Here is a 23,755-nt window from a genome sequence, read left to right on the forward strand (position 1 = left end):
TGTCATCTGTTTTCTTGTGTATATCAATGACCTTTCATCAGTAACATTACCAGATGCCAAGTTTGTTTTGTTTGCTGATGATACAAACATTGCAATAAATAGCAAATCAAGTGTAGTCTTAGAAAGATCAGCCAATAAAATATTTGTAGACATTAATCACTGGTTCCTAGCCAATTCTTTGTCACTAAACTTTGAAAAAACACACTACATGCAGTTCAGAACTTGTAAGGGGTGTCCCAAGAGTATATGTCTAACATATGATGACAAGAAGATAGAAGAAGTGGACGGTGTTAAATTCTTGGGATTACAGCTTGATAATAAATTCAACTGGGAGGAGCACACCACAGAACTGCTGAAGCGTCTTAACAAATCTCTGTTTGCAATGCGAATTTTGTCAGACATAGGGGATATAAAAATGAAAAAGCTGGCATACTATGCTTACTTTCATTCCATAATGTCATATGGGATTATTTTCTGGGGTAATTCATCAAGCCAAGCTAAAGTTTTCCGGGCACAAAAACGTGCAGTAAGAATTATATGTGGTGTGAACTCAAGAACATCCTGCAGAAGCCTGTTTAGGGAACTAGGGATACTAACTACAGCTTCCCAATATATTTATTCCTTAATGAAATTTGTCATTAAAAATATATCACTTTTTCAAACCAATAGCTCAATTCATGGAATCAATACTAGAAATAAGAATAATCTTCACAAGGATTTAAAGTCACTTAGTCTTGTACAAAAAGGTGTGCATTATTCAGGAACACACATTTTCAATAACTTGCCAGCAGCCATAAAAAGCTTAACAACCAATGAAATTCAGTTTAAGAGAAGCCTAAAGGATTTATTGGTGGCCAACTCCTTCTACTCCATTGATGAATTTCTGAGGAAAACCAACTGATTTGTATATAAGTACAACATATCTTCTGCACAATTTCAGTGCAGTAATGTGTTCACTGAAAATGTGTGTGTGTGTGTGTGTGTGTGTGTGTGTGTGTGTGTGTGTATGTGTGTGTGTGTGTAAGTATAATCTAACTTCTGCACCATTTCAGTGCAGTAATGTGTTCATTGTAAATAAGTATTACAGTAGTTGTATTACATGTTTCTTACCTTATAAATAAATAAAAAACTTTTTTATTTTAAATTCAGTGCAATAGTATTTGTAAAATGACTCTTAGTGTTCATTAAAAAATGACGATCATTCCACTTGGGACCTGTGGAATGGTACATTAGCTTATTTGTTTTAGTTTAAATATTTGTCATGTATTGTTGTTTTTCTGACATGTTCCACATCCTGGAGGACCTCCTCACTACGGATCAATTGGAATGAAAGCAAATCTAATCTAATCTAATCTAATCTAATCTAATCAGTAAACCAGACTGTGTCTCTTGAATGGTGTCGTGGTTCATTCTTCCTCTGCTCCTTTCTTCCAAGTGTTTTGCTATGTAATTTGTTGAAGCAGCTTGAAGTTATTGTATGGTCAGCAGGCATTTCCTCAACCATTCCTATATTTAATACAATCACTATTGTCATGTGAGATTCTGGATATCCTAAATGAATGCAGTTACGTCCAGTTTTTAGCCCGTATACCCATGCTGCTGCCTCTATTGTAACCCAAAGGCATAATGGGTGCTTGTTCAGTATAGACTCTATTTTGATAGTAGATGTGCTGCTAATTCTGCCTGTTATGCCTAAACTGGCCAATCTCTGTACCTTGCCAAACTCCTTACCTGATACCTTCTGATCTACTTTATTCTGCCACACTGTTGCCCCTAAAATACCATAGGTCCTATTACAATGATGTATATCCAGTACATATCCTTGGGTTTAGACCCAGCTTTTACCACAGGCCCTTCTAATGCTCCTAAGAGTACTTTTTGCTTTGGAACATATATTTTTTCCTTGAGAGGTTCGTGATAAGTTTCACATCCTGGGTTACCCATAGATACTTCACTACCCTGTCTACCGGCAGAGTTTCATCAAGGAGTTTGAGATTCCAGCATATGTGCTGGATTTATTTCCTCATAAATCGTACTTTAACAGTTTTCTTGAGAATAACCCTTAGATCCTGTTTCCAGGATCAGTTTTGTATTGGGGAGCTCTCCTTGTGGACAACCCTTGGTGGTGTCAATGACAATTTTCTCATTTATTGTGGCAGTTTCTATCTTTCTTCTACTTAGGCTGGTCTTAATCCACCTGGTCTCAATGCCATGCTCTTCTGCAGTTCTAACCATGGATATGAAGGTCATAATGCTAAAAGGCCCCTCAGTACCCAGAAAGATGCACAGAGCTATTTCCTGAAAGTGTAGAGCTTTTTCTACCTTCCCAAAAGCTGGTGAAGTTTCCACTGCTCACTGGTCTTTTTTGAAATCAGCACATTCTCTGGTGGATTCCCAGTTTTCCCTTTGATTACCTGTAAATCAGTGACTCTATGGGACTGCCTCCTGGTCTGTGTTATATGCCAGAGTATATTGAGGGAAGTGAGTCTCCAGGAGCATGTCCAGTGTCTCAATCACAGTCCTTGTACATCCACCCTCCTCCTTCCTTAGAATACCTCCTGGATTGGCTGACATTCTAGTGAGGATTTTATGACATCTAGTGCAAGTAGCTGTACCTTCCACTTCCTCACAGAATACCTTTCAGGTTTGATCAGAAGATTGTATTTGACAAGGTCTTCTTGATATTTTGCCCATTGTCCTTTCCTTCTTGCAGGGTTGAACAGTCTTCTTAACTACTCCCTTTGTACTTCCAAATTTCTGTTCCACCAAGGTATTTTTGTGTTTGTGCATTTCTTGATGATTGGGCAGTTTTGTAAATATGAGGTGATAATGACAGATGCCATTGCATCCACTAGTTCCTCAAAATCTGCTGGGTTCCTTATCAAAATTCTGACTTCAGATAAGCATGAGTTTAGGTCTTTTCTATATGAGTCCCAGTCTCTTTTCCTTGGATTTCTATAGGTAATAGCCTTTTTAACATTCATTTGCAATTCAAACTTAATATACATGTGGTCAGATATCATCACATGCCATTGTTTGACATAACCACCCTTTTGGGTGGGCCCCAACCATTAGGTCAGTTACTTCTTTCCGTCTTCTATGCCTGTGTGCCTAGAAGAAAGAAGTGAGTCACCAGTTGTTCATTCTGTTGTGAGCAGCTGTCTACCAGTCATCTCACTTCCTAGGAAAGAGGAGTAATGTCCTAATAAGGAAGGTAAGCTGAGGCAATTACAATTTCCCTTGTGCTTTCTTCCTTTTTTCACCCTGATGGTCACTAAGTCCCTGGAACAGAAGTCTGCCATCGACATGAATGAAATTCCATTCCTAACATAAATATACACTATGTGGTCAAAAGTATCCAGACACCCCCAAAAACATACATTTTTCGTATTAGGTGCATTGTCCTGCCGCCTACTGCCAGGTACTCCACATCAGCGACCTCAGTAATCATTACATATTGTGAGAGGGCAGAACGGGGTGCTTTGCAGAACTCACAGACTTCGAATGTGGTCAGGTGATGGAGCGTTACTTGTGTCATTCACCTGTACATGAGATTTCCACTCTCCTAAACATCCCTAGGCCCACTGTTTCTGATGTGATAGTGAAGTGGAAGCGTGAAGGGACACTGGAATGAAATTTTCACTCTACAGCGGAGTGTGTGCTGATATGAAACTTCCTGGCGGATTAAAACTGAGTGCCGGACCGAGATTAAAACTCGGGTCCTTTGCCTTTCGAGGGCAAGCACTCTACCAAATGAGCTACCCAAGCATGACTCACGCCCCGTGCTCCCAGCTTTAATTCCACCAGTACCTAATCTCCTACCACACAGTTTTAATCTGTCAGCAAGTTTCATATCAGTGCACACTCCAATGTAGAGTGAAAATTTCATTCTAGAAACATCCCCCCGGCTGTGGCTAAGTCATGTCTCCGCAATATCCTTTCTTCCAGGAGTGCTAGTTCTGCAAGGTTTGCAGGAGAGCTTCTGTGAAGTTTGGAAGGTAGGAGACAAGGTACTGGTGGAATTAAAGCTGTGAGGATGGGGCGTGAGTCATGCTTAGGTAGCTCAGTTGGAAGAGCACTTGCCCGTGAAAAGCAAAGGTCCCGAGTTCGAGTCTTGGTCCGGCACACAGTTTTAATCCACCAGGAAGTTTCGTGAAAGTCACGCACAGCACAAAAACATACAGGCTGCCCTCATCTGTTGACTGACAGACCACCAACAGTTGAAGATGGTTGCAATGTGTAAAAGGCAGACATCTATCCAGACAATCACTCAGGAATTCCAAACTGCATCAGGATCCATTGCAAGTACTGTGACAGTTTGGCAGGAGGTGAGAAAACTTGGACTTCAGGTCGAGCAGCTGCTCGTAAGCCACACATCACACCAGTAAATGCCAAATGATGCTTTGCTTGGTGTAAGGAGCGTAAACATTGGACAATTGAACAGTGGAAAAATGTTGTGTGGAGTGATAAATCATGGTACACAATGTGGCTATCTGATGGCAGGGTGTGGGTATGGCAAATGCCTGGTGAACGTCATCTGCCAACGTATGTAGTGCCAACAGTAAAATTTGGAAGCGGTGGTATTATGGTGTGGTCATGTTTTTCATGGAGGGGGCTTGCACCCCTTGTTGTTTTGCATGGCACTACTACAGCACAAGCCTACAATAATGTTTTAAGCACCTTCTTGCTTCCCACTGTTGAAAAGCAATTCGGGGATGGTAACTGCATGTTTCAACACAATCAAGCACCTGTTCATAATGCATGGCCTAAGGCAGAGTGGTTATATGACAATAACATCCCTGTAAAGGACTGGCCTGCACCATCCTGACCTGAATTCTATAGAAGACCTTTGGGATGTTTCGGAACACTGACTTCATGGCCGGCCTCACCAAGTGACATCGATACCTCTCCTCAGTGCAGAATGGGCTGCCATTCCCCAAGAAACCTTCTAGCACATGGTTGAATGTATGGTTGAATGTGTTCCTGTGAGAGTGGAAGCTGTCATCAAGGCTAAGGGTGGGCCATCACCATACTGAATTCCAGCATTACTGATGGAGGGTGCCACGAACTTGTAAGTCTTTTCAGCCAGGTGCCCGGATGCTTTTGATCATATAGTGTATGTTCTGAAGTTCTTTAGATTTTTTACTTAAATCAACTTACCTCCATTTTATCTATGGCATGAAATGCCCTTTATATAGAAAGGATTCCTGTCTTCCCAGAAAACTTCCATTGTGTTGCAGGTTTATCTGCAACACTTGCAGCCTCTAGCTTGCCACTGTGGTTGCTTCCAATGTATTTGATTATCCTAACAGCAACTTGCAAGAACCCTAAGTACAATTTCAGGTCATGTTCTACCATTACCATCAGGGATTCTTCACTGACTTTCACCACAAGGATTTGGCCATCTGGTGCAACCTTTTGGTTGACTACCCTCCAACCCTCTGTTGAGACCTTCGGCTCTGCATCATTACTTCCTTGAACAGAGACTTTAGAGTTTTGGTAGGCAAACTGATGACTTTGTGGTCTTGAAGAGCTCAGCCTCTTGCTTGATCAGTAGCTTTGCTACCTCACATGGATACATCAAGGGCACCATATCCGTAAGCCAATCCTCTTTTCCCATCTCCTCACAGACATATGTGAGCAACATGTCCAGACAGACATTCCAGAATGTCTGCTCTGCCCTACCCCAAATCTTTTCAAAGAGAAGCATCTGAACAACATCCATCCACTCCAAAGTGCAGTGTATGTCCCTGTTGGATAGCTGCCATCCTGAGTATTGAGACTGCAGTACTATAGGGCTATTTTACTGTCTCCTGCCCCTTGGCCTTTTCTGGATCTGTTTATCCTGAGAAGCTGGTGTACTAGCCCCTTCCCTTGTTCCATGCCTTACATGCCTTAAAGGTAGAAAGGGTCAGGTTACCCTCTCCACTCTGGACAGAAGTTTCCTCATTTCGGCCCCAGACAAGAATTTGATCTTGACCTGGTCCAACTTCTCCTAAGAGTTTCTACTTCTTGAACTGGTCTATCACCCAGTCCAGTTGTGGAAACAGCTTCTGTCAGTTCCAGCCCCAATACTTGCATGTTTGAGATCTCATCAAATCCCTCAGTTTTTATTTTATTTTTCGTGTTCTCCATTTTGATCCATGAGAACTGGGAATCTATCTGGTTGAGACTACAGCACCCCACATGGTACACGGCATTTCTTAGGGAGGTTACCCCGTATCCCTGAGGCTCCATTAATGACATATTTTCCCAAGTGCTATGCACCCATCAGTATGGATCACATCACGCCCTGGATTGGATATCTGGGGAACTAGCTAATGACTATGTGACTGGAAGTGGGAGTGATGGGGGTTGTGGGACACACTCTGTCTGGTTCATCCACTGAAGCCTGTCTGGCATGAGGGACCTTGCCAGTAGTAGCACTACATCCGGCATAGATCGCAGCTTCATGTGCACATGCAAGCCTCTCTGCCCACATGGTAAGTACTCAGACAAGGCGGTGTCCCATGGAAAGGGCACAGGCTGATACATTATTCTAATTGTTTAGGAGGAGAGATCTGCTTGGAGCAGTCTTAGGTAACTGAGTGACTTCCGTTTTATGATTTGTGGGTGACCGAGAGGAAACAAGAATTGAATGATAAGTTACAGCAATCATTCAAAACTGCTAAACAGAAAAGAGAGGCTTAAAGATTAATGACACCTAATGATTAACAGTGTAAAGTCTTATAGAATATTGATAAATAATGCTAAATACTTAATTTTGAAAAGAGATAATATTAATTTATTTGTGTCATTTCAGTACATTGTATTGTCAGAAGTTTTTGAATATTAAAAGACAGTCCTAGTGTGATAAAAGCATCAAAAATGAACAATTGTAAACTTGAAAATTTTATTACGGAAAATACTGACTTCCTGTCGCAATGTAATTATGGGAATAGACTCTAGTTATGTCTCTTCAGAGATATTCTGATGAGTCTTGTGCCATTGCACATTATTAGCTTTACATGGGCATATGAATGAAAAACAATGTCAATTGTGGGAAAAAAAACAAAAGAAATTACACCTTACTGTAGGGTTATTTTTGTATACAAACTGAAAAAGGTTATGTAAATAATTTAAATTTTGTCGTGAATTCAAATGAGACGTAGACATATAAAAATTGAGCTCTTCAAGATTAGACGTAAGTTCCTATATGGAATCAAAGATTTTCCACCTGTTTGTTCTAGACAACTAATCTTTTCAAGTTCACGAAAGGGATAGTTGCTGCTCACCATATAGCTGAGATGCTAAGCTGCAGTTACGCACAATAAAAACACTGTCAGAACGTGAGCTTTCAGACAACAAGGCCTTCATCAGAAAAAGGTAACACACATGTGCGCACGCACGCGCGCGCGCGCCCACACACACACACACACACACACACACATACACACACACACACACACACACACACACGTGCGAGTTGTGTGTGTGTGTGCGTGTGTGTATTACAGGAGATTTTAACAATTCTATTAGTGTACATCCTATGAATCTCTGATTTGCACTGTTACAAAAGGTATTAATATGGTGTCATCACTGTTCTTTTCTGGGTTAGGATATGTACTCTGATACAAGTGTTTTCTACTGACAGCTGCAGTCTGTAGGGATGACATTGTGTAACAATGTATGTGACTCTTTCATGGTATTTATTAACCTGACCTCCATCTGAGGGACTTTAATTGCCAACCAGATAGAACTAGCCAGCTACATGAGGAAATAATGTGTCTAGACTGGTCAGCTCACTCTCCAAAGTTAAATCTGACTGTACATATATGGGACATTCAAGGCCAGAGGATTACAGACCAAGGATCATCAACATGGATCATTGCTGACCTCTGGAGGACACTTGTTCAGCACCTGGCTGCATTACTGCAAGCCCGGCTACACTATCTGATCCAGTGTTTGCAGAGCCAGGTGCATCACATATCACATTAATGTTCTGTATACCACTGGGTGGGAGGGGGAGAAGGTCACTACACACAATAACTGCCTCGACAGTTAATGCCCAGTTTTCCAAAACATCAGTAGACAGCATTGTCAAGACATCTCTTACCACACATGTTGTGTTGCTCCTCTGATTGCAACATCCCTTAACTTATAGATATGAGTAATTCTGTAAATGAACCTTCTTGGTACATAAAAAGGGTGTTATGCAACAGGGCTTGCCTTATTAGACACTACCCGCTGTGTTACGCAAGTTGTACTTGGAACTGGCATATTTTTCACTGCATATGTGCCTCTAATACACATCATACAGACAAGAGATAAATTACTTCTCTATTTACTGATACCAGTGCTTTCCAGTGGGTTTCAGTTTTTTCTGAGATGCATTCTTATTTTTATTGGCAAGCTTCTGCCCACCACTGTCAGAGAGACCTTCCAGAGCTTACAACTAATAATGATAATATATTTTTTGCTTTGGTGTATAAAAAAATAAGGCTCTCCTTGCACCCATTGCTGTTCCTTCCAATGAGACCAGAAATGTAACTAATAGTGTATATGACTTGTTTAACCATTGCAGCATTTAATCTTTGGGGGGAGGCTTTCCACTGACTCCCACCAAATTCATTTTCTTCTTTTGTGAAACACTACGAATTAGGTGGATTTCTGGATGAATTCATATGGTATGTGGTTTGATACTAAAGCTCTAACAGAGTCCCCTTGCAGTAGCTCACAAGGATGTCATAGCATATTTGCACAGTACTGCAGTCTGTTTCATACAATTTCTTAGACCGACAACACTGATGGCTGGGTTTAGTGTTTCCATGACACTTAAAATAACATTATTAATAGTGGAGCTCAGTATAAGTAGATCCTGCAAAATTTTTCTGACAGAATGCCCAAACTTGTGAACTCCCACAATAAAGCCTTTTTTTAACTCACTCATTCAGTTTCCTCCATCCATTGACACATTCTGAAAAAAGTCACATTACTGACGTCGGTATATTGTATTTGCACTTATATACTCTCAAATACATAGCCTGTTGTCACACAAGAATGTTTGTTGGGGACATCGGTACATATTATGTATATACTCATAGAAAAATTCTCACTATGAGTAAGTTATAATTTTATCAAAATAAGAGTATTTCTGAACCCTCTTTCAGCATTTAAAGGCTCAGTTTATCTTTATAGACTTGATAACCATACCACTACTCTGGGGTACTTTTATCCTTCCAGCAGATGGCAAATCCTCTTCAGCTTACGTAAAGCTCAAGCTTAGTGTTACAGCTTCAATTTGACCAAATACAGTATAGTGACTGTATTCACAGAATAAAACCAAACTCCCAACTTTGTCCACAGATCTATGTCTCTCTCTCTCTCTCTCTCTCTCTCTCTCTCTCTCTCTCTCTCTCTCTCTCTCTCTCCAGTCCCTTTGTTTCAAGGATCATAACCCTTTGGGAGTCCCAAAGGCAATATCTGACTCACACATCTGCCAACCATCTCCTATTTCGGCCCTGTCACTAGTGTATCCCATCAATGGCAGAGTCACCTGTGAAAACAGCCACATCTTTACTGTAACTGCATCACCACATTATATTGTGTTTAACAATGATCATACCATCCACATACATGAACTATGCCCAAAGATCAACTATGCTACAGAATTGGAACTATGTGCAAATGATCTATTTGTTCTCAATGGCTTTCCCCTAATGCTCCATACACCTGTTTTTCTGAACTGTACAGGAGGGAATTCTTCCTACAACATTTCCTTTGTTATTGCAACCCCCTGATAACATCTAGTAGTCTTTATATTCCTTCTATACCACCTCCTCTCAATCTACAGCTCAATCATTTGAACATTTTCGTTCCCTTTCTGCTCATTCTCTTACTATGCAACCCCCCACCCCCATATTTTCGTTTTTTCTGTAAATGCTCCAACTATCATTTTCCCAATTTGCCCTTGCACAGGCGAAGTACTAACTCACTCCAACCCAGCACAGCCTTTCTTGACCCTCTTCCATCATGCCCCCTTTTCTCTGCCCATTCCATTTTTCTACCATAGTCAAGATTGCTACTTGACCCATTTGACACAACAAATTAGTTAGTAAGAACTGTGATACAAAAGGCACTGATGTATTAGTTTATCACAACAGAATCTTGCAATAGCAACGAACTTACATTTTTAGGTGCCGCCTGGCTCTTGGAAGCGAAGATAATGGCTCTTTCATGCAGAATTGCCTTGCACCAAGAACACATGCCAGCAGATAACTATCAACATCATACTCAACATTTGCCATATAAAATGTTTCACGATCCTCTTTTGTCATGCAACTACTTAGCGCAAGAATCTCCTTATTGTCAAAATTCCATTGCCTCAATGTAAAGTACTGCAGCACCTTCAATCCATTGCTTATTCTGTTCTGGAGCCTCACCATGCTGGAACAAATCAGACATAAATAAAATAAAGAAATTTTACGTAGAATGAATAAATACTAATCATTTTGTGTCCTGCTACAGCATAATTGGAAAGAGAAAACATCACTTGCATGAGAAACACCTAACACACATCTACTCATTTGTATCTTCAGTGTCAACATAACGAAAAAGGAAAGTGATATACTATACAAGACTATTGAATAACTGAAATTTATTCATGTTTCCACAGTGATACAGGTGGTGAGGGAGAGCTATTCCCACCACTTCCATTCTATCAATAACAATAATTAAAAGGGAATGTAGTGGGAGTAATGGCTTTTTTGGGGGGGGGGGGGGGGGGGCAGAGGGGTTTGGTAGGGTAACAAATTTGAAGAGACCACTTGTCATAGTTTTACAGAATTGAATAGGTAATTATCAATAACAATAATTAAAAGGGAATGTAGTGGGAGTAATGGCTTTTTTTTGGAGGGGGGGGGGGGGGGGGGGGGAGGACAGAGGGGTTTGGTAGGGTAACAAATTTGAAGAGACCACTTGTCATAGTTTTACAGAATTGAATAGGTAATTATCATGAAAAAAAGAGTACGGTATTCTTGAGATTCAGCGTTCTTAGGATTGATATATTTTTTTCTTTGTTCATAAAAATATTTAACTCACTCAGGAATACACAACAACACTAAAATTTAAATTGCTAGCAATTCTTTAATTTCCAGGTCAAAATACTTAAACCTACGCAATTTCTGAAATGTCAATATGTGCTAAAACTTTTCCTGTTTGAAATGAAAAAGCAGCAGAAGTAGAAGTGGTGATCAAGTTAATTTTGGTAACTGAAGTGAGAAACAACAACACCTATTTTATTCTCTTTGTGCCCAGCTGTGCATCCTGTTTACATCTACATCTACATCCATACTCAGCTAGCCACCTCGTAGTATGTGGCACAGGGTACTTCAGGTGCCAGTATGTGTTCTCCTTTCCCTTTTCCATTCATGAATGGAAGAATAAGTAAACCTCTGTATTAGGTCTGATTTCTTAGGTTTTATCACAGGGGTCATTTTACAAGCCTTATATGGGAGGAAGTAATATGTAGCCTCATTCTCTGTGGGATGTACACTCTCAGAATTTCAACAGTAAACCTCTCCATGATGCACAGTGCCTTGGTAAAGGACTCAGACTGATGAGCAAAACTAGTAATAGGTCGAAGAATTATTTTGTAAGCCACTTATTTCAGGGATGAATTACATTTCATTAAGATTTTTCCTATTAATCTCAGCCAGACATCTGCATCTCCTATTATTTGTTTTATGTTATCATTCCACTATATGTTGCTCTACATGATTACTCCTAGGTAGTTTACAGTAGTTACAGCTTCCAGTTAGTTGCACCAATAGTGCAGTCAAACGCAAGAGGCTTCACACAAATGAAATAACTGAATTTTGTCCTTTATTTTGTATGGTATCATACCCATTGAATCAGTTGTTTGTGTGGTCTTCAATCCAAAGAAAGGTTTAATGCAGCTTTCCTTACTAGTCTATCCTGTGCAAGCTTCCTCAGCTCTGCAATCCTCAAACCTGCAACAGCCTACATTCATTTGAACCTAGTGACTGTAATCAAGCTATCATCTGCCTCCACAATTTTAAGTCCCCTCCCCAACCATCCCCACATTTTCCTCCAGTACCAGATTCACAACTTTGATCCTTCAAAGCTTCAGGATGTATTCTATTAATCAATCCTCTCTTTTAGTCAATTAGTACCATTTTTTTCCTCCTCAATTTCAGTACCTCTTCATTAGTTATGTAATATAGTCAGCCAATCTTCAGCATTCTTCTATAGTACCATATCTACACCTACACCTATACTCCACAAGCTACCTGATGGTGTGCTTAACTTCACCCAGATTATTTCACATTTGGATGTAATAATCTCACTAAACTCTCCTCCCAAACAGGCTATGAAGGCCCACTGGTACTGACCAGCTGCCATGTTGTCCTCAACTCATAGGCATCACTGGATGCAGATATGGAGGGGCTTGTGGTCAGCACACTAATTTTGTAACCTCACCTTGGATGCTCCTGCAGCCTGCTAATATGATATTAAACTTATCTTTTTCTGATCTGCAAGGACAAATTTTCTTTGATAATAATGTGACTGATCTATCATTGATTTTGGGAGTCAATTCATCACTGATCCTGGGGAAGGGGGGGGGGGAATGGGGGGAGGGGAGGGAGGATTCCTTTAACCTAAAAAGAAAAAAGTGATGTGCATTGCACACATACTCCACTATCCTAGTGCACATGTGACCTGTTGCCTACATTTCTCCACCTGATAGCAGAGGTCAAAAAATTCTGAGCCCCTGGTTTAGACCTTCCATCTTTCAAAAGCTTTGATATCCCTCTTGTTGGAACTGTCTATCATACACATTTTACTTCATTGCAAGACAAAACTACAGACAAATACCTTAGCAAAAGACTTTCTAACACTTACATTTGGATTAAATGTTGAATGATTCCTCTTTTTTAGAAACACTTTTCTTGTTCGTAGCAGTCTGCTTTTACATTCCTTCTACTTTGTCTGCCATCAATTAATTTGCTGCTCAAATGGCAAAACTCATCTACTTCTTAAGTATCTCATTTCCTAATGTACACTGTCCAGTCACATTGATGTGAAACCCTGTTGAAAGCCAAAATAACCATCTTTTGAAGCATGGACCAATTTGGAGCCAATGTGTGGAGGTTCTGAAAGGTACTGACAGGGATGTGGAGCCAAGCCAACTCCAGTATTGTGGCCAGCTATGATAGGTTTCTTAGTTGAGGAAGCGTAGTGTGAACTACCTGATCAAGGTGGTCCTACAAATTCTCAGTTGGGCTTAAATCAAGGCAGTTTGGTGGCCAGAGGAGCACAGTTAACTCATTCTGGTTCTCTCCAAACCACACATGTACACAATGAGCTGTATGACACATTGCATTGTCCTGTTGGTAGATGCCATCATCCCAAGGATAAACAAATTGCATGTAGTGGTGGACATGGCTCCCGAGAATATGTGGTACTTGTCTTGATCCAATGTGCCTTCCAGAATGATTAAATCACCCAGGGAATGCCACAAAACATTCCCCCTCCAGCCTGGACTCTTCTGACAATTACTGCATGATTGTTTGACTGAGAATAAAACATGATTTATCTGAAAAAGCCACCTGTCGCCTCTGTGGACATCCAGTTTCAGTACTGGCATGCAAAATCCAGCCTTTGCCAATGATAAACAGCAGTCAGCAAGGATGCATGAACCAGGCCCCTGCTGTGGAGGCCCTATGCAACAACGTTTGCTGAACAGTCATTGAGGAGACACTCTCGATAGCCCTTTGCTTCAGCTGGGTGGTCAGTTGCTCAACAGCTGCACATCTATTTGCCTGTACGTATCACTGCTGCCATTGTTTACACCTGTCACCTGTGGCTCATGGTGCACCACAGCTGCCTTAGTGCCATTTTTGGGTAGGCGACTTTGCCATGGATAGCATACTTTAAACAGTGGTGCATGAGCTGTACACAAACTTAGCCATATTGGAAATGCTTCCGCATTTGGCCTGAAAGCTAACTGATCATGCCCTTTTGGAAGGCAGATAAATCACTCTATTTTTGCATTATGACAACAAATGTGCTGTTTTCCACGTACTCCCCCCCCCCCCCCTCCCCCCCAACATGCTTTAAAATACCCACCACTGCTAGCCTTGCCACCTGCCATCTGTGACCGGTTACTGCATATTGACATTGAACATAGATGGTGGTCACATTAATTCACATTAATATGACTGGACTGTGTAGTTTCGTCAACATCATAAGATTTTATTCACTACTTTCTAACATTTTCCCCACTTTTGTTGATATTCATCTGTAAACCTCTTTCAAGACACTATCTATTATGTTCAGCTGATCTTCTAAGTCCTCTGCCATGTCTGATAACACTACAATTTCAATACCAAACATCAATTTTTTTATTTCTTCTCTCTAAACTCTAATTCCTCATCCAAATTTTCCCTATGGTTCCTTCACTGTTTGCTTCATCATAGAGATGGAATAAAATAGGGACAGGCTAAACACTTTCACGTTTGTTTATCAACTAGTGCTACTCTTTCATGTACTTCAAGTAATATAACTGTCTGAATTCTTAACAAGTAGTACATAACCTGGATTTTACCCTTGCTACCTTCAGAATTTCAATCAATTCTGGAGAACCTTACTCTTAATCTACAAATATTATAAACATAGATTTGTATTTCTTCAGTCTGTATTCTAAGATAAATAATTAATTCTACATCAGTTAACAGAAAATTAAAGAAAAAAGTAAAGAAAGTGTGCTATCTATTAGGAACTCAGTTCACTCTTGTTACACTAAAACAAAACAGTAGACAGACATTTGTTAACTGAGTTGTTGAGCTTACTATAACTAAAGTGATAATACCAAAATATTTAGATGTAAAAGGAAACACAATTAGATATAGATTCTCAAAATCACATGCATTGCAAGAATAATTTGTGACTAGGTGAAAGGCATAAACTGTAAAAAATATAATTTACTTGAAACCTTTTTTAGCAGCCTAGATTATTTATAAATGCAGAGGGTAGAAACCAGGTGTTACTGGCATGAATACTCTATGGAGGCCAGATACATTGCAGAAAAGAAGATCCCAGAAAAGTAGAAGAAGAAGACAAGGATATTTTATAAACAAACTTGAGCACATTGTTTTGTTGTGAGAAAAGTAGTAATGAACAAAAAAATGAACCTAAAGTTGTGGATAGTCAACAAAGTGGAATAAAGAGAAATATTTAATAGTGATAGGAAGTATTTTTTACAATGGAAGAGAAAAAACACGTTGAAAAGTTTAATGAGTACTGCTATTTTTCCCTCTGTCAAATCGAAAAAGATTTTTAAATAATCTCAAAACATTACATAAAAGTTAGGTGCTATTTTGATCCAAATAATAAATAAATCAGTTGTTATATGCTCCACATTCTCCACAGAAGACAATGTATTAATCCCACCATGTAAAAATATTTATTCTCAATTTACTGAGATTATTGGTGAATTAGTAATATACACATCAATACTATTTAGAAAGTGAATAGTATAGCACTATGTCAGAATAAAGAGCCCATAAAAAAGGAAGAAAATAACACACTTACAGTACACAAAACTCATACTCACAATCTCTTCTGCATAGTAAGCAGCAGTAGAAAATCAATTACATAAGCTGGAAATATGTGAAATAGGAGTACATGAAGATAATGTACTGTTTCATTAGTACGAATATTTCCATCAGGATACCAAACAGCACCTTCAAATGGATTCTCATACACAATCTGACGTCCACGTTCTAATACTTCACCCCATGTAATCTGCACCAGAGATGATGTTGATAAATTATACACAGGCATCTCTTCTGGTCTAAAAAAAATCAACATAAATTCATTGTCACAGTAATGAAATGGTTACATTTTTTATGTACTAACTAATACCATCAGCTGAGTTATCTTTACTACAAACAAGACACAGTAACATCTGTTGTCCCAGTATCTACTAGAAGATGGATGTGTGAAGACAAAAATAATAGAATGAAAATCCTGGTATTTGGAGCTATTCATTCCCTCTGCGGGGAAGAAAAGGAATAGCTGGGGAAGTGTAGAAAGGAAGGGCAGAGCTCTCAAACTCCACAACAAGAGGGACCCACCTGCCATCAGGACAAGGGAAGGCAAAGTGAAGGATGAGTGGTTAGACAGGGTTGGAAGCCAAAGATAGTACACTGGTACACATATTACCAGCTTCAGTTCAGAGATGATAAAAAGACAGAGTGAGAAGTCAAGATATTACAATTTATTATCAAATCTGCATCATTCAATAGACATGAATGGGCAGACTGTGTCAAATTTACGATATTCATAAGTTTCAGTACAAATAATAAATGACATTACAACTAATTAAAACAAGTTACACATTTTACTATAAAACTCATTTTTGAGCAAAATGTATTTCATCAAACAATGGAAATGCCTGGCTGGATTATCAACAATATTAGGAAAACTATAGATTTCTGCTCACCATAAAGATGACCCACTGAGTTGCAGACACGCACAAGGAAAAGACAGTACTATATATCCCCTCACTTTACATATATGAGATGGTGGTGTTCTTATATAGAAATCAACATACACTAGACAATTTCCGTTTTGACCACAACTACAGCACTCGCCACAGAGATAACTTCAAACTTCCAACACATCGTTTAAAACTTTATGCCCAAACGCCAGAGTATATGGGGTTAAAAATTTTCAATAAAATAAAAGGCAGTAATATATTTAAAATGGAGATTGGTTCACTGAAAAGATTGCTCTTTACTCTCCTGGTGGAAAAGTGTTATTATTCTGTCGATGAATTCATTGAGGACAGCTTCACAATCTGAACACAGGGATTGTAATACATTTATTATTTTATGTACATGTGTAGCTGTAACTTAGAAATGTAAAATATAATGTAAACTTTTGTAGTTCTCTTAAAAAAGTGAAAAAAGTTTCTTTTGTAAACCTTGACATGTCTCCTGTACATCAAATCAAATGATTTGAAAATTGTATGTAATGAGATGAATAAACCACATAACATAACATAACATAACACATTATAGCTTTCAGCCAAAGCCTTCTTCCGCAAAGAAATAAACACACACTTTCACACAAGTACACATACCTCATACACACATGACCGCTACCACGGGCAGCTCTGACTGGACTGCCAGTGATAGTGGTCATGACATTCAGCTTCAGCTGTAAAGAGGTATCTCAAATAGAATGACCTCCATCATAACAACTGGCAAGGATTCTGAAAACATAAATCATGTGAAACCCAACTCACACTTTTCTTGCATGACATACTGAAAGCCATTGTTCAAGGTAGTCAGCTAGATAAAGCATTCTTGATTTCCAAAAATCAGTACCACATGTATGCTTATTATGAAAAGTATGGTCATATGTGGTCTCAAGCAAAATATGTGGCTGGATTGAGGATTTTTTGTTATGGAGGATGCAGCATGTGATGGGGAGTCATCACCAGCTGTAAAAGTAACTTCGTGTGTGCTCCAGAGAAGTGGGTTGGGACCTTCACTAATCACGGGTTGTATATTAACAACTTTGCAGATAATATCAATAGTAACCACAGACTTTTGACGCATGATGTAGTTATCTATAATGAATTACTAGTCAGGTCTTGATAAGATTTCAAAGTAGGGCAAAGATTGGCAATTTACTTTGAATGTTCAAAAATGTAAAATTGTGCACTTCACAAAACAAAAAAACCTAATATCCTATGACTACAATATCAGTCAGTCACAAATGGAATCATACAAATACCTGGGTGTAACAAGTTGTAGGTATAGAAATGGAGTGAACACGAAGGCACAGTCATAGGTAAAGCAGGTGGCAACTTGTGGTTCATTTGTAGAATAGTAGTGGTAGTAGTAGTAGTATCTTTATTCATCTGTAGATCTCTTTTTTACAACTAATTACAAGTTTAGACCAGTTTAAAATAAACTAATTCGTATACACATGTATCTACAGACTTCTAAGTTAGAGACAGTCATTAGATTTTATTCCTGGTATACAATACCTTTTTACAAATAACTTATTAAGTAATGTAATGCCACACTGTTTACTCATATATCACTATCAGTCACTGCACACACTATACACACATTGTTTCATAACACTTCACTCACTACACACACACACACACACACACACACTCTGGTGATCTCTGGGCCTTTTTCTGAACCGCTACTTCCCATTTGCTATCCTGAAAAACTGAGTCAGCATCCCTCCATAATGAGTGAAATGTTGAGCTCAGAAAGAGGAAAAGGTGTTAGTATTGTGCTAAGTGTAGCTTGAGGGGAGAGTGTTTCTAGAAAGGAAAAAAAGGAAAAACATAAAGTGGAGGTGTTATGTGGAATGTTAGATGTTTTATAATCATCATTATTATTATTTATAATGATTATAAAACATCTAACATTATTATTATTATTTCCCCCCCATGAACAAAGGACCTTGCCATTGGTGGGGAGGCTTGCGTGCCTCAACGATACAGATAGCCGCACCGTAGGTGCAACCACAATGGAGGGGTATCTGTTGAGAGGCCAGACAAATGGGTGGTTCCTGACGAGGGGAAGCAGCCTTTTCAGTAGTGCAGGGGCAACAGCCTGGATGATTGACTGATCTGGCCCTGTAACACTAACCAAAATGGCCATGTTGTTGTGGTACTGCGAACGGCTGAAAGCAAGGGGAAACTACAGCCGTAATTTTTCCCCAGGGCATGCAGCTTTACTGTATGATTAAATGATGATGGTGACCTCTTGGGTAAAATATTCCAGAGGTAAAATAGTCCCCCATTCGGATCTCCGAGGGGGGACTACTCAAGAGAATGTCGTTATCAGGAGAAAGAAAACTGGCATTCTACGGATCGGAGTGTGGAATGTCAGATCCCTTAATCGGGCAGGTAGGTTAGAAAATTTAAAAAGGGAAATGGATAGGTTAAAGTTAGATATAGTGGGAATTAGTGAAGTTTGGTGGCAGGAGGAACAAGACTTTTGGTTAGGTGAATACAGGGTTATAAATACGAAATCAAATAGGGGTAATGCAGGAGTAGGTTTAATAATGAATAAAACAATAGGAGTGCAGGTAAGCTACTACAAACAGCATAGTGAACACATTATTGTGGCGAAGATAGACATGAAGCCCATGCCTACAACAGTAGTACAAGTTTATATGCCAACTAGCTCTGCAGATGATGAAGAAAGTGATGAAATGTATGATGAGATAAAAGAAATTATTCAGGTAGTGAAGGGAGATGAAAATTTAATAGTCATGGGTGACTGGAATTCGACATTAGGAAAAGGAAGAGAAGGAAACATAGTACGAGGGCAGTTCAATAAGTAATGCAACACATTTTTTTTCTCAGCCAATTTTGGTTGAAAAAACCGGAAATTTCTTGTGGAATATTTTCAAACATTCCCGCTTCGTCTCGTATAGTTTCATTGACTTCCGACAGGTGGCAGCGCTGTACGGAGCTGTTAAAATGGCGTCTGTAACGGATGTGTGTTGCAAACAACGGGCAGTGATCGAGTTTCTTTTGGCGGAAAACCAGGGCATCTCAGATATTCATAGGCGCTTGCAGAATGTCTACGGTGATCTGGCAGTGGACAAAAGCACGGTGAGTCGTTGGGCAAAGCGTGTGTCATCATTGCCGCAAGGTCAAGCAAGACTGATCTCCCGCGTGCGGGCCGGCCATGCACAGCTGTGACTCCTGCAATGGCGGAGCGTGCGAACACACTCGTTCGAGATGATCGACGGATCACCATCAAACAACTCAGTGCTCAACTTGACATCTCTGTTGGTAGTGCTGTCACAATTGTTCACCAGTTGGGATATTCAAAGGTTTGTTCCCGCTGGGTCCCTCGTTGTCTAACCGAACACCATAAAGAGCAAAGGAGAACCATCTGTGCGGAATTGCTTGCTCATCATGTGGCTGAGGGTGACAATTTCTTGTCAAAGATTGTTACAGGCGATGAAACATGGGTTCATCACTTCGAACCTGAAACAAAACGGCAATCAATGGAGTGGCGCCACACACACTCCCCTACCAAGAAAAAGTTTAAAGCCATACCCTCAGCCGGTAAAGTCATGGTTACAGTCTTCTGGGACGCTGAAGGGGTTATTCTGTTTGATGTCCTTTCCCATGGTCAAACGATCAACTCTGAAGTGTATTGTGCTACTCTTCAGAAATTGAAGAAACGACTTCAATTTGTTCGTAGGCACAAAAATCTGAACGAACTTCTCCTTCTTCATGACAACGCAAGACCTCACACAAGTCTTCGCACCCGAGAGGAGCTCACAAAACTTCAGTGGACTGTTCTTCCTCATGCACCCTACAGCCCCGATCTCGCACCGTCGGATTTCCATATGTTTGGCCCAATGAAGGACGCAATCCGTGAGAAGCACTACGTGGATGATGCAGAAGTTATTGATGCAGTACGACGTTGGCTCCGACATCGACCAGTGGAATGGTACCGTGCAGGCATACAGCCCCTCATTTCAAGGTGGCGTAAGGCCGTAGCATTGAATGGAGATAACGTTGAAAAATAGTGTTGTGTAGCTAAAAGATTGGGGAATAACCTGATGTATTTCAATGCTGAATAAAACAACCCCTGTTTCAGAAAAAAATGTGTTGCATTACTTATTGAACTGCCCTCGTAGGTGAATATGGAGTGGGGCCAAGAAATGAAAGAGGAAGCCGCCTGGCAGAATTTTGCATTGAGCATAACTTAATCATAGCTAACACTTGGTTCAAGAACCATGAAAGAAGGTTGTATACATGGAAGAATCCTGGAGATACTAGAAGGTTTCAGATAGATTATATAATGGTAAGACAGAGATTTAGGAACCAGATTTGAAATTGTAAGACATTTCCAGGGGCAGATGTGGACTCTGACCACAATCTATTGGTTATGACCTGTAGATTAAAACTGAAGAAACTGCAAAAAGGTGGGAATTTAAGGAGATGGGACCTGGATGAACTGAAAGAACCAGAGGTTGTACAGAGTTTCAGGAAGAGCATAAGGGAACAATTGACAGGAATGGGGGAAATAAATACAGTAGAAGAAGAATGGGTAGCTTTGAGGAATGAAATAGTGAAGGCAGCAGAGGATCAAGTAGGTAAAAAGACGAGGGCTAGTAGAAATCCTTGGGTAACAGAAGAGATACTGAATTTAATTGAGGAAAGGAGAAAATATAAAAATGCAGTAAATGAAGCAAGCAAAAAGGAATACAAACGTCTCAAAAATGAGATCGACAGGAAGTGCAAAATGGCTAAGCAGGGATGGCTAGAGGACAAATGTAAGGATGTAGAGGCTTGTCTCACTAGGGGTAAGATAGATACTGCCTACAGGAAAATTAAAGAGACCTTTGGAGAAAAGAGAACCACTTGTATGAATATCAAGAGCTCAGATGGAAACCCTTGTTCTAAGCAAAGAAGGGAAAGCAGAAAGGTGAAAGGAGTATATAGAGGGTCTATACAGGGGTGATGTTCCTGAGGACAATATTCTGGAAATGGAAGAGGAGGTAGATGAAGATGAAATGGGAGTTATGATACTGCGTGAAGAGTTTGGCAGAGCACTGAAAGACCTAAGTCGAAACAAGGCCCCGGGAGTAGACAACATTCCATTAGAGCTACTGACAGCCTTGGGAGAGTCAGTTCTGACAAAACTCTACCATCTGGTGAGCAAGATGTATGAGATAGGTGAAATTCCCTCATACTTCAAGAAGAATAGAATAATTCCAATCCCAAAGAAAGCAGGTGTTGACAGATGTGAAAATTACCGAACTATCAGTTTAATAAGTCACAGCTGCAAAATACTAACGTGAATGCCATATAGACGAATGGAAAAACTGGTAGAAGCGGACCTCGGGGAAGATCAGTTTGGATTTCGTAGAAATGTTGGAACGCGTGAGGCAATACTGACCCTACGACTTATCTTAGAAGAAAGATTAAGGAAAGGCAAACCTACGTTTCTAGCATTTGTAGACTTAGAGAAAGCTTTTGACAATGTTGACTGGAATACTCTCTTTCAAATTCTGAAAGTGGCAGGGGTAAAATACAGGGAGTGAGAGGCTATTTACAATTTGTACGGAAAGCAGATGGCAGTTATAAGAGTCGAGGGACATGAAAGGGAAGCAGTGGTTGGGAAGGGAGTGAGACAAGGTTGTAGCCTCTCCCCAATGCTATTCAATCCGTATATTGAGCAAGCAGTAAAGGAAACAAAAGATAAGTTCGGAGTAGGTATTAAAATCCATGGAGAAGAAATAAAAACTTTGAGGTTCGCCGATGACATTGTAATTCTGTCAGAGACAGCAAAGGACTTTGAAGAGCAGTTGAACAGAATGGACAATGTCTTGAAAGGAGAGTCTAAGATGAACATCAACAAAAGCAAAACGAGGATAATGGAATGTAGTCGAATTAAGTCGGGTGATGCTGAGGGAATTAGATTAGGAAATGAGACACTTAAAGTAGTAAACGAGTTTTGCTATTTGGGCAGCAAAATAACTGATGATGGTCGAAGTAGAGAGGATATAAAATGTAGACTGGCAATGGCAAGGAAAGCGTTTCTGAAGAAGAGAAATTTGTTAACATCAAGTATTGATTTAAGTGTCAGGAAGTTGTTGCTAAAAAAGTATTTGTATGGAGTGTAGCCATGTATGGAAGTGAAACATGTACGATAAATAGTTTGGACAAGAAGGGAATAGAATGTTCGAAATGTGGTGCTACAGAAGAATGCTGAAGATTAGATGGGTAGATCACATAACTAATGAGGGGGTATTGAATGGAATTGGTGAGAAGAGGTGTTTGTGGCATAACTTGACTAGAAGAAGGGATCGGTCGGTAGGACATGTGCTGAGGCACCAAGGGATCACCAATTTAGTACTGGAAGGCAGCGTGGAGGGTAACAATCTTAGAGGGAGACCAAGAGATGAATACACTAAGCTGATTCAGAAGGATGTACACTGCAGTAGGTACTGGGAGAAGCTTGAACAGGATAGAGTAGCATGGAGAGCTGCATCAAACCAGTCTCAGGACTGAAGACCACAACAACAACAACATTATTATTTATTTGTATAAATTTTTTTATTGAACCCCTACTCTGTTTAATCTAAGTAATCCTTCAATGTGTAAAATGTATTGCATAAGAGGTACTTTTTAGCTGCCTTTTTAAATAAGTGTATTTTTGCAATTTCTTTAATTTCTTTTGGTAATTTATTGTACAGTTTTATTCCTTGGTAGAAAATGCTGTTTTGAGTTTTTGTTTACCTTTTCCTGGTAGATATAAGTGGAGTTGATCTCTTGTTGCATGGTCATGGACGGAGCTGTTTGTGCAGTAATTAGCAACGTTATTTTTGATGTTTACAACTGAGTTGTAAATGTATTCACATGGACCAGTTAAAGCCCCCTGTGTTTTGAACAGATCTTTACATTGAGCTCAACTAGTATTTTTGGTTTTATTCTTATGGCTCTTTTCTGGATTTAGAAAATTGTGTTTGTATTTTGTGCATTTGTTCCCCAAAAAAGAATGCCATAGCTAACAGTTGAGTGAACATATGAATACTATGTAACTAAAAGACACTGCATGTTACACAGTGATCATAGTGTGGCGTTGATAGGTCATATCGACCACGATTAACACCATCTTTGGACTCTGATGGCTCTGCTGAGCCTCCATGTTAGTTTTTAGTTCTGTTCTGTATCGCAAGCTGT

The 23,755-nt window shown here is 39.7% G+C and overlaps 1 protein-coding gene across 1 annotated transcript in view; it reads right to left on the reverse strand.

Moving 5' to 3' along the window:
• The window catches only part of LOC124607057 (putative fatty acyl-CoA reductase CG5065), a 308,518-nt gene that overhangs the window by 22,007 nt on the left and 262,756 nt on the right, over positions 1-23,755 (reverse strand). The window contains exons 8-9 of the mRNA XM_047139233.1: positions 15,617-15,856; positions 10,168-10,425 (exon numbers count right to left, since the gene is read on the reverse strand). Of these exons, the coding sequence (XP_046995189.1) occupies positions 10,168-10,425; positions 15,617-15,856 (498 nt within the window). The remainder of the gene's footprint in view (positions 1-10,167; positions 10,426-15,616; positions 15,857-23,755) is intronic.

The sequence above is a fragment of the Schistocerca americana genome, chromosome 3 (assembly GCF_021461395.2).
Source record: "Schistocerca americana isolate TAMUIC-IGC-003095 chromosome 3, iqSchAmer2.1, whole genome shotgun sequence".
NCBI classification, from domain to species: Eukaryota; Metazoa; Arthropoda; class Insecta; order Orthoptera; family Acrididae; genus Schistocerca; species Schistocerca americana.